A 12,239-nucleotide genomic window follows, 5' to 3' on the forward strand; every position below is an offset into this window, starting at 1 on the left:
ACCTCTTCCTTTTGGCACCCGCGGATCCCAGCAGCGATAGGAGCCTTCCTTCCTAGCAGTGACTGCCACGCTAAGGAGTAATTATTCCACGGCGTTGGGACAGCGCGCCCAAGGAGATTAACAACATGGGAGGGGACTAGAATTGGGGAGAAAGCCCAGAAATCACAGGGTATCCAGTTACACAGAAAAAAAGAAAAAAAAAAAAAAAAAAAAGAATGAATCTATTTCTGCTAGGGAAAAATAGATTTAGATTTTAGGGTTCAAATCCCTCCATTGAATATCACCCTCACGAGTTTTAACGCCAGGACTTCAAAGTCTAAAAGCCAGCGTCTAGGTATGGATCCCTACGGCACAAGACAAGCGACAAGTTGGGTTTGTTTTTTTTTTTTGTTGTAACTTTAACCAAATAGCACTAATTTAAGAGATTTGAATGGCAACTACTATATTTGCAATGCGCCACTTGTTAAAAAAAGACAAGAAAAGGAAAAAAAAAAAAAAAAAAAACCTACTGCGGTCCATAGATTTATGCCCCCAAACCACCTATTCTTCAGTTCACAGTAGAACCTGGTGAATCCTACCTGGCCGTACCAGACCTCGGGAAGGAAGAGGAGCGAGGTTCTTACAGGGCGTTCATGCCCAACGTCTAAGATTCCATGGGATGCAGGCTTCATCAGACCTCTGCCTTCGCCAAGACACAGATCCGGGACCAAATCCTGTACTGTAGCCTAAGCCTAATCCAAATGTTCTTTACTCAGATGCATTTTAACTTCTATAGCGTAAGAGAAGACTTAAGAAAAACCTGCCTTCGCCATCCTTGCACGCATAGCTGAGCTTCAGAAAAACCTCTCTATTTACAGAGCCAGAGCTATCTCTATCTGTCAAAGCTTACCCAAAAACCAGCTGACTTTTCAACATGATTATTTTCCCTCCTAATTTTTATTTTTCACAGAGTTTGATAAAGCTTTTCACCTTTGCTTTTTCTTTCAGCTCCTCTTTCTCCTCGCGTTCCTTTCTAACTGCCCTTTTCCACTTTGCTTCTAAGATGGAGAAAAGGGGGAACTGAAAACCCACCCAAACACCAAAGTTCTTTGTACTGGCCTGGAGTTAAATGAATACTTCTTTTTTTAAAAAATAAAAAGAAAAAAAACCAGGACGAAAGCCCATTCATCCTCGCTGGGACCTGGGGGGAACTTACCGTCTTGCAGGATGAGCTCAGTGCTTTGCAAAATTATCTAAACAGTGGGTACAATAAAAGGTGGGTCCCAGCCAGAACTCCGGATATGAGAACTTTCCATCCCTGTAGGGGAGTTGGGATTTCGACATCGGGGCTTGTTCCTTGCTGTTAGAACTGGAAGGCGAACGCCCCTGAACATCAGCAACCCCAAGGGCACACGTGTCCCATCAGACTCCTCCGCTAAGTGACAAGCAGTGCTGGGACAGGAGACAGATCAATCAACAGCCTTTTAAAGAAACAACACTATCTTCAGGACCAGCGCAAAGGCACCTGGAAAGCCCTTTGGGTCACTCCACTGGTAAAGACGAGGCCTGGTTGCGCAGACTTAGTCCGTACTGACTGCAGATTCTGAACAAAGGTGCCTAAAGCGAGACTTGAGATGCTCTGTCTGGGTCTCAGGAGCACAATGCGAAGACAACTCGCAGCCACAGGAGCTGGGCATCACCACGGCCCCCTTTAAAGACTGAACTCAAACAGCCAGGCTTTCTCCAGCCCAGGCTTTCTCCAGCCCAGGCTTGGAGCCCATCCTCAGCTCAGCCCAAAGCAATGGGGAAGAGTTGCTCAATTCTTTGCATTTCAGCGACAAGAACAAAAATAAGCTCAATGGAGGAAAAAAGTCTTAAAACCGGAGTGTAAAAGAATAGGAGGAACTTCTTTAACATAGAGGAAAAGGAGCCCTTGCCCACCACCAACGGCTGAGATCGCTATAGAATCACAGAATAGAATCACATGTTCGATGCTACTAGAATTTGTAGATGTTTTTCCTCCGTCGACAGATGTAACACAGAAGAGACAACAAGTATGAAGGGATTTAGCGCAGAAATAATTCAGCGGTTCTACCATTTCTCCCCGGCCGTTTCCTCTCCATCCAAACACACGCATTCTGAACGTGCTTTCCATGAGCATTCAAGAGATTATCAGTGAAAGTAATTCCGGGCGAGCAAGTATCAGGCAGCGTTTCAAGCGCTAATTGTGCGCTTAAATAATCACATCGAAGAAGAGGATGCTAAGATTGCTACTCATCCAAGAGAGGAACAAAAACATCTTCAATGTCTTATGGCCTCATTAAAAACTAGCCCAGACAGCTAGAGTATTGCATTTTTTACCCAGATTGACTCATAAGTGATTAGAACGGGATTAACCAAAAAAAAAAAAAAAGAAAAAAAAATTAGAAATCACTGGAACTGTTCCCACTGTAAAGTGGGTCTGAGTCAGAAACAATTATTTTCATCTGGGAAGTGGGAAATGTCATTATGCAAAACTTATTTTACTCCTTTGCTGGAAAACGACCAACTTTGCTTTACTGGTAATTTAGAAACTGCTATTAAGAATTTTTTAACTTTTGTATTTTCATATTTATGCCTTCAATTGGATAGCACAGAAACACCACACACCAATCCCTATTGCAGGGCAAGAAAGAAACTTTCTTTTTTCCCTGTTTCTACTTTTATCCACACGCCCCGCTCCCACCATGTAAATCTATCAACTTTCCCCAAATTAGACAAATCCACCGGGTGCCAAATACAAAAAAAACCCAAAAAACCCTCCCACAAAAGCCACATGCATTATCCATTTTACAGAACACATTTTGGTTGAAATAAAGCTATATACTGAAATTTCCAAATCCCATGTTTAAAATACATCTCAATTTAAAAAAAAAAAAGGAAAAAAAAAATCACTAGAAGATATTTCCACTTTGAGCTCAGAGAAGTTAAAATATCTTTGATGCCTTCCCCGATGGTCAGCTTTTTATGTTTCTGGAATGATCTGCACACAACGTGTGACTTCGTGAACCATTCCGGTTTCCCAATAAACCTAGTAGAGACTCTCGCAGACTTCTTTTTTTTTTTTTCCTGCAATCTGATGGTGAAACTCATTAGCCGAATTATTTCCAGTAAATTGCTCCCTTCGCCCTCACCGAGTCCTACCGCATTTAGGACTTGTGGAAATATTTTATTTCGAGATAACGGCGCTGCTGCCGCTATCCAAGAACAACAGAGGACGATTATAGATTTCATAGACCATCTAATCTAATTCCTGTATAAACAGGCCACAGGCCTTTTTTAAATTAAATGCCATTTCAAGTCCAATAGATACGGTTGAACTAAAGCACAGTTCTGGAAAGAAAAAGGAGAAAAAAAAGGACATCCATAGACAAAGAATGTGCAACGATGTACGGCATCGTAACTCCGGACAAGCGCCAAAATCCTGCCCTGCCGCACTCGCCTCTCACTGCGCCCGTCACGAGTATGTCAGGGCTCAGGAGAAAGCACAACGGCTCAAAGACAAACCAGTTTTGATGCATTTTAACGGCAGAGGAAAGACTTCGTAGCTCACAGCCTGCGTTTGCAACACGACAGGTGAGAGGGAAAGCTTTTATCCCATTTCTATCTCTCTGTGCCGTAAAAAAAAAAAAAAAAAAAAAAAAAGCGCTAAACAGCATCAAATGCCTGGGATTTTCTTGCAAATGAGCATTGCCCAACTCCGGTGAATTTGTTATAGGTTTAAGTGCAAACCTGTAGATGCCCTTAAACCCATGGATGCCTTTTCGAAATTGATGACTGTGTGTGAAATACACAGAGAGTGGGGCAATGTCCCACCCTGGCTCGGCTGAAGGCAGCCGGAGTTTCGCCGTGGAAGCGTCACCTGACGCAGATGCGCGTGCCATTGCGGAGCTAATGCGGAGGTGGGATTACAGGCTTCCAAACGCCACTGAGCAAGAAACGGGGGAAAAAAGAAAAAATCATTTCTCCCCACTTACTACCCCTTGGGTGAGTCGCTTGAGATCTGTGTGTGTGAATCGTTACCACCACCCCAAAAAAGGGATCACAGGGTCACAAAGACCCATTTATTCGCCGTCCAGACGTAAGTGGGGGCGGGGAGGTGACGGAAAATAGCTAAACCACCAGCGCGCTCGTTCTGACACACTCATCAGCACCCAGTGACAAGGCGGCGTGAACAACAGCCCTCACCTACCTTAGCAAGGTGCCACAAGGGAGTTTGCACAGCGCTTGCACACAGAAGCGTTACGGAAAGTCTGACGACTCCCGCTTTCTCCAGGATTTGCTAGAATAGGAAAAAACCTAGCCAGGAAAAGTCTCTGTCTAGCATTCTGAAAGAGAAACAACAACAAGCGTTTTATTTATATATTTAATTTTTAATTAAAAAATAAAGGTTATCTTAATACATCTCTTGCAGCCTTTGGGCAAAATGCACCCTTAACAAGACTTTATGAAACATGATGCACATCTATTCTTGGCACACATCTTAAACAAACGCGAACTTTCCGCAGCGACTTCTTAAATCCATCATTCTCCCCAAACCCTGAACACATTTACATGTTCTTAAAAAAAAAAAAAAAAAACCCTACAAAAATTAGAAGTGGGCCCAAAGCAAAAAAAATCCCAGATCCAAGCATCCCAAAGCTTTTGGAGCAGACTCAAATCCAAACCCTCATCTCATTCAAAGTTTTATCCTGGATCACGGCAAATTCACAGACACGGCACCCAAACAACCACGAGAGATGAAATCTGAATGCTGACCCGGGTATGAATCTCGCTTCGGAAGCTTTGATCTTCACACTGGGCCAAAGCAAACCTATGGGTCTGAACTCCTTCCTAAAACTGTTTTAAGCTGGGCCCATCCCTATACAGAAATAAGTGCTGGTTACACATCGAAATGGTGCTATCAGAGCTCCCCATTTCTTACAGCTGTCCCCGATCTGAGACCAGACCAAGTTCTCCGTCCATTTGCACTACGTTAAAAGGCAAGGATAAAGTCAAGCGAACGCACTGAACCCTCCAGCACAGTCATATCCCTACACGTTCGTCTCCCGCAGCATGGAAGGAGCCCTGGACCTTCTTTCCTTGCCAGGAGCTGTCTCAGGTTTCTCTGGACGTGGTTTTCTCTGGAAACGCGCTCCGGCCCCCGTCACTACGTGGGGGAAGGCTCCCGCATGCCGCCGGAGGGACGGCTCCTCCCCGCTCACACGGGGTGTCTCTGTTCCACCGTGGCCCATGATGGCTGATTCCCAAAGGCACAAAGTGACCAATCTTTAGACTTATACACAAGGTCTACATATATATATATATATTTATATATATATGTACACGCACACAATTACATACATATTTAAATATATATATATACATATATATATTTGGTTTTGGTTTTTCTCTCTTATCTTTTTTTTTTTTTTGCTTTTCTTTTTCCCCCCTTTCCCTCCTTGCTTTCCCTTTTAACTTAAAGGCGTAGTCTCCTCTGAGGAGGGCTCTGGTATATGTTCTGGAGACTTCTCTGTCTCCAAAGAGACTTCTGGCTTCTCCTCTGTCAATTTAGGCTCCTCGGGAGCTTGAGATCCCTCCTGGGTCTGCGCCTGGCTGTTCATTTTCTCTTCTGCTTCAATTTCCTCCGAGGTGGGAATGGAGTTTTTCTTTGGACGGCCTTTGGGCTTCGTTGGAGCCTCCTGTCCACCTTTGAGTACCTGGAGCAAAGAGACGAACCGTCAGGATCAATCTGAACCCCGCTGCTGAGACACATCTGAGAAGGACGCAGCTCGGCTTTGACCTCAAAGTTCATCCGTGACTTGGTCGCCATTTCAGCCTCACAGAAACGCCCTGCGTTCATGGAGTGAGCTCACCCATTCTCTCACATGAATAAAGTGAAATGCAAACATTGCCAGCAAACCCAAACTCTGAAGGTCTCTAAGTCAGTTCCTACGGGAGGCCCAAAAGCAACCTAGACACACAGTCCTCAACGCTACAGACAGAGAAGATTTGATGCAGAAGTCAGTTCCTTTCCTGAGTGCTTGCTTTCTTCAAAGCCCAAGTGAGAGCAGTCGTAAATCTTAGCCAGGATTTCCTCCGACTGCCTTTCCCCCAGCCTCTTTGGCTTCTGAAATAGCCTTCATTATTATTTTTGTAACACCTGCATTAAAATACGTGGGACCCCCCTTATCTGTGTAGAAGATGTGAGTCTGCAAAACAGGTCTGTTCCTAAGTTTAATTCCCTCTTCCTTCACACCATCACTGCAGCAACAGGACACTTCCAACCAAAGATCTGTACCCAAGCTAACCCCAAATTTGTTTGAAGCCGCAATAACTTCTGCAGCTTCACATACATTCAAAGGTACAGCCTAGAACCGCATCTCCTCTCCCAGATCAGGATGCATAAACATCGCCACTGGAGAACGTCACAACATCATGGTTCCCACCAGGATTTATTGGACAGTTGTCCTTTCCAAAAGCATTTTAACTGGAAAAGGGCCACGAAACTGAGAGTAAGTGCAAGAGGTGAGAGGAAGATATGAAAAGCAAGAATTGATGACATTAGCTCTGAAAACCGCATTGGTTTCCATGGAGCGATACAATCTTTTTTGTCTATGCATATAACCCATCCCACAAGCATTACCATCACAGGAATGCCAAAAATGCAGACAGATATTTTGGTTCTTCCCTCCGTTCTGTTCTAATTTCTCCTAATTCCTTTCTAATTCCTACCGCCTATGGTCCTTCTAGCCCACCACATATGATGCAGTACAAACTTTTTTAAAAAGAGTACGTATCTAAGAAAAGTGGTCAAGAATAAAACAAATTTTGGTATAAATAGGCACGGGGCACTGACACTATGCTCAGCTTCCGAATCTGTTCTTTGGAAGGCAGCTTTTAAGGACCATGAAGAAACGCTAACAAACCACTTACCATTTTCTTCCACTTCATCCTACGGTTCTGGTACCACGTCTTCACCTGGAGCTGAGTCAGCCCCAACGACTGCGCTAAGTCAAGCCTGGGAGACAAGACAGACATCGAAATGAGTTCACGGAGGAGAAGAGCAGCTCAGATGCCGAGTGCAGCCAAACCAACACCGTAAGAGCATGCAACAGTGGCACCGCCAGAAAAGATGGCTATTTGTCTCTCTAATCCGTTGTTTTGAGAAAGGGTCAGACAAAAGTGGTGAAACACAGTGAGTTTAGGATGTTTGGATGCTCTTATGGAAGAAGCAAGAATATTTAGGTGTTTGCAGGCTCTCTTCCTCTCTGTTACCACTGGACACGTGTGCAAGCCTAGAATTTTGCCTGCCCTTTTCGAAACACAAGCCTGCTGTAGTCCAACTGCTGGTGCTCCACGTTTGCGTACGAAGCTGGGAGCTACCGGTACACCGCATCCCCGAAAAACAGGTCTATGGTGTCTGAAGCAAGCATGTAAGAGCCGAGACACCCAGCATCAGTCTGCCTTTGAAACTGCTGCTCTTTGGATCATATTTCTTCTTCACTACCTACATAATGGGGATAATAATACTATCTCATTTCTCACGGAGTAGTAGTACATCTAAATCTATTAATTTCTTATGCATTCTGCTATTATAGGCAATTTAGGCTTATAAATGAATTTATTATTTGCGTGTTTAGCTTAAGGGTATGTGTGGCAGACAGCCCGTAATCCTGATTCATCCTCCACAAATCTCCAACCTGTGCAAGTTTGTCTGAAACCATTCATTATTTCTATATTAAAACCCAGGATATGAAGCAAACGCGGCTCAGAGTAACTCTTTATCCTTCCCCACAGGTGATAGCACCATGCACCTGGCAGCGTTGTAATGGAGTTGCACAACGGACGGAGTTGGAAACACTCAACAACGCTGGGCAAGTGCCCCACAGAGTCACGCAAGTCCTGCAGGTGGGACAGCTCAAACTCAGCGTCACATTCCAAGGTGTTCTGGATCGTGTGAACTTTTTGGAAAATATTTCCCCACCTCTGAGTGGGGAAAACACATTTGTCAAGGCCAAGTTTTTCATAATAAACCTTTTGTTTCAGCTGGGCTCCTAGGGCGGTCAAACTCACATTTACAAACACCTACGTACCCCACACCAGCTCTTTGTGCTCAAACGCACACTCATAGATTCAATCCCCGCCCCCCCCCCCCCACTTTGGATTCACTCTAGACCTACAGACTTGGTTTGCCCACTGCCTATACCACTACATAATATCTACGAGACACCCCATCGACTTAAAGGTTCTAGCTGAGAAGCAGAATCTGGCAGAGGCATTATCCCGTTATACTGTGCTCCCTTACTACTAATAAACCAGGTGCTCCAGTTGCCCTCCCAGCAGGACAATCTTGGGTCCAGGCAAAAAGCTGCAGGAGAGAATGCGGATCGCAACCCACTGCTTCACCATCGTGTTTCCAGCCATAAGCTCACAGAGAGAAACACTCCTTGACTAACTCTTGCCTTAGTGCACATGTCTTATCACACTTTGATTACCTGCAACCAGTTACCATGTCTTGACACACACGTTGGCGTAACCACTATTGCCTAGAAACTTGAGGAAACAAACAGAAGGGAAGTGGTACAGGGACAGGAATTGCTCATCATCAGCCTGAAACATGTACAAAGCCAAGGAACAGTCATACCATAAAATTAATTAACAGCCTCGAGCGCTTCGTCAACCGTGTCAACCATCTGGTTGTGTGAAGCTGTGAGGAGTCAGTACAAGAGCATTAGGAACTCTGAAACTGTATGAGACAGCCTGGCCGTGCCCATGAAATTTGGTCTAGCTGCGATCCTTGGCTTTGGTGATGGGCAGTATGAGTGGAGGATGTCGATCTTAAAAACCAATTTAAATGTTGGGACACTGCCATCTGTGGAGTCCAAGGTCTGGTGTACCTTTCCAACCCTCTCTAGGTTTATAAACTTAGCAGGAATTGGACAGGACTTTTTCCTGTAATTTACATTTGCAGAGTAGGATTCAAAGCCTTTAAAACAGATAAAATCTCTCCTTATTTTGGTTTGTCCATTTGCTACCAAGTAGTCCCTAAGAACTTGCCTTTTCCTTCACAAAGACAAGGTACTTGCCTGTGCCTTCACAAGGGCAAGGCAGCCTTCAACTCTGTGCAACCCTGGCTCCGTGTTCCAAGCTGATGGACAGGCCAATGCCTTCTCATTGAATTGCCACCTAAGTTTGCTAGACGAAAGCTAGTTCGGCAGCCAGCTAAAGCTACAGCCAACCTCTCAGCTGCCATGGAGACACAGCCATCCACCACCAGATCCCAGAAGCACACACCTTCCACCTTTTTTCAAGTGTGCAGCAGGAATGGGAATGGCAGAGAGCCTTCTGCTCCGTACCTTGCCTATCTCGGAGCCTGGATGCCTGCTAGAAAGCACGTACATCGCCACGTGGCATTTCCATTGATACAATCTAGTCATGTCACCTTTGATCCCAGGAAAAGTTAGCCTTGAAATTGAAACTGGTCGTCTGCCCATGTTTTTGGCCAATGGCAGAGGCATCTCTGTGGAACCAGAAGGCAGCACACTACAGCCAGGGAGCGTTCAGTATGGGAAAGGCTGAGCAGGGGTAGAGCAGTCCTTTTGCTCATTCCTTTTCCTCATGTAAGAGACTGATTTACCTGTCAGGCGTAGAGAGATACTTTTGCTTCTGGAACTTCTTCTCCAAGCCCATCAGCTGGAGCTCCGTGAAGATGGTCCTACTCCGGCGTGGCTTTTTTAACCGAGGTGCAGGCTGCTCTGCCTCCGACTCGCTGCTGGCATGGGTCTCGCTGGCAGGTGTCTCTGAGCTGGCAGTCCCTGAGGAGGGCTGGGCTGGCAGCACGCGGGAGCTGGTGGCAGCTGGGACCAGGTGAGGGACCACGGAGGGCTGCCGGGTGATGACGGAGATGAGAGGATATGCCCTCAGAGAAGGGGACCCTGGCAGGGAAGGATGCAGAGGTGGACAAAGGTCAGTTCGGTGGCAATATGGTTAAGTAATGGGAGCACTGGAGAGAGGGATACCCTCCCTGGCTCTGCCGTTCACTTTTTAAATGACCACAAGCAAGTCAGTTCCCCTCTCTGGACCTGTTCCCTCTCCCAGTTTGTATGTGTTTAGCTTTCCTGGGGCTGGGAGTCTTGATCTATGTTTCCCTAGCAGAGGGAAAGGAGGGCCTGTGTTTCCATTGAAGTCATCTGCCTAATTACCACAAGAGATTAAACTCCGAGCAAACGACAAAACCTCTCCCCATTCATGCAACTCTGCTTCTCTACAGGCACTAGGACAGGGTTCACTTGAGGTAGTTACCTTATCTCCATTCACAGGCGACAGACAAGGGAGTTTAAGTCACAACTCATCCCATCCTCTAGTAGGCAACTGAGTCAGATGAATCACGCTTTCACCCTCCACTGTCCATACTGACCCCATACAGACAGATGAGGATGAATAGATCGGAAGCAGAGTTCTTCACCAACTCTTAACTCTACATCTTATACCAACCAAGTTGATACCAGCCCTAAAAAAAAAAAAAAAACAACAATCCCCACAGTTCTGCTCCAACCCTTTCAGGTCAGGGCCAGTCTGGGATGACAAATCTAAACATTCCCAAACACTAGAGGAAGTTCTGATTCACATCAGACCTTCTGAATTTACAGCTATAGACAGATTTCTGCTCAGCCTTAGCCCCAGGAAATCAAATGTTCCTTTAAAATTTGGGCAGGGAAATAGGGCCACGTACGGGAAACGTACACTTGTTGCAAGACTGCACTCTACACAACTTTGCTACCAACCTGCACACTCTTGGGCAAGTTACTTTCTTGCTCCGTACCTCAGTTTACCTCATTCGCAGACTGGAAACAGTCCTCCTTACCTACTTCACTGGTGGTAAAACATGGATTAAAGTTTAATGTACACCAAGTATTCCGAGATCTTTAGATAAATGGTACTGTGGAAAGGAACATATTACACCAGCAGGCCTGATTGTGAAACTCTTAATATGAATCACCGCTAATGAAAATAATGATCGGTAGACCTCAATGAGACTATTTCGGTGAGTAACTCGCCGCAGTGGAAGAAAGGAGCTGCCAGCCTGGCCTGCTGATGACCCATATTCCTTACCCTCCTCCCCCCAGTGAAGGGTTGTGGGTGCATAAATCGGGTCCCAGGTAAGCTGCAGAGCATGGGGCACACCAAAGAACCGCGCAGCTTGCTGATCATCGCTTCTCTCCACAATCACTGCAAGTTGTGCAAAATCCAGCTGCGTACAAAGCAAGCTTGGAAAACTATCGCCAAAACACTGTAAATCCACAAAAACGGGATTTAAGCAAGACTGTGATTACAGACTGGAGTTTAGGCAGGCTGGGACTTAAACTTTGCTTTCTCCTCCACATCTCTGCAACACTAAAAATCAAAATATTTCCATTAAATTTAAATAATTCCACTTAAAACCCCAAGGAAGTACTTGAGAGATGAGATTAGAATTGCCAAGCCAGCCTTTAGCTTGTGTAAAGCGTTATCTACCTTTTCTTTCTGCGGATTTTTTTTTTCAGCTGAAGACCCTTCTAGTCTACAGCATCACCAAGTAACCTGGCAGAAATTCTGCCTTGATTTACAACCTCAGTGGTTGTTCAGCTCATACATCAGGACAGAGCGTGCTGTCCTATCTTTGAACTATTAATTCTGCCCTTGCTGATATTTATGCACCCGCTGACACCAGCCAGCTACACAGCAGGTAAACCAGATCCTGCTCCCATAGTCTATATCCCCCTCGCAGTTAGTTTCTGCCATCGTGGGACAGCAAAAGCAATGCTGACCTGCCAATGGAACAGATGACTTCCTCTGTTTCGGCCAAATTTGCCCAAAAGAATCAGCCCCTCTTCCCCTTCTCGAAGGGCACCTCCGTTGCAAGAGTCCTGTGCAGGAACCCTGAAGCCACCTCCTCCGCAGTAGTGTTCCCGGGTGAGCCATGAGGGGTGCTGGTGCTCTGCATCGGGCAGCAGTGCTGGGGCTTGGCTCTTCTGCACCACCGCTCTTGTTCGCAGAGGCTACAAGAGAAGAGACCCCAAGGATCCCAGTCCTGACCTGCTCTGAATAAGGAGACTGAAAACCAATGCCCTACCTTACACGCCATAAAGGAGTGGATCCGGCCTTATCATATACCCTTGTCCTGCTCTTAGGGGGTCCTGGTTCAACCCTCGCCACCACACAGCGCCTGCTCCCCTGCAGCTTCATTCGCCAAGCCTGAA

The 12,239-nt window shown here is 45.8% G+C and overlaps 1 protein-coding gene across 1 annotated transcript in view; it reads right to left on the reverse strand.

Moving 5' to 3' along the window:
• Positions 1–5,403: 5,403 nt before the first annotated feature.
• BARX2 (BARX homeobox 2) overlaps positions 5,404–12,239 on the reverse strand; it is a 35,477-nt gene continuing 28,641 nt past the window's right edge. Inside the window, exons 2-4 of the mRNA XM_063355109.1 lie at positions 9,638–9,935; positions 6,934–7,018; positions 5,404–5,717 (exon numbers count right to left, since the gene is read on the reverse strand). Coding sequence (XP_063211179.1) covers positions 5,472–5,717; positions 6,934–7,018; positions 9,638–9,935 — 629 coding nt within the window. The 3' untranslated portion in view covers positions 5,404–5,471. The remainder of the gene's footprint in view (positions 5,718–6,933; positions 7,019–9,637; positions 9,936–12,239) is intronic.

The sequence above is a fragment of the Chroicocephalus ridibundus genome, chromosome 18, assembly GCF_963924245.1.
Source record: "Chroicocephalus ridibundus chromosome 18, bChrRid1.1, whole genome shotgun sequence".
NCBI lineage: Eukaryota > Metazoa > Chordata > Aves > Charadriiformes > Laridae > Chroicocephalus > Chroicocephalus ridibundus.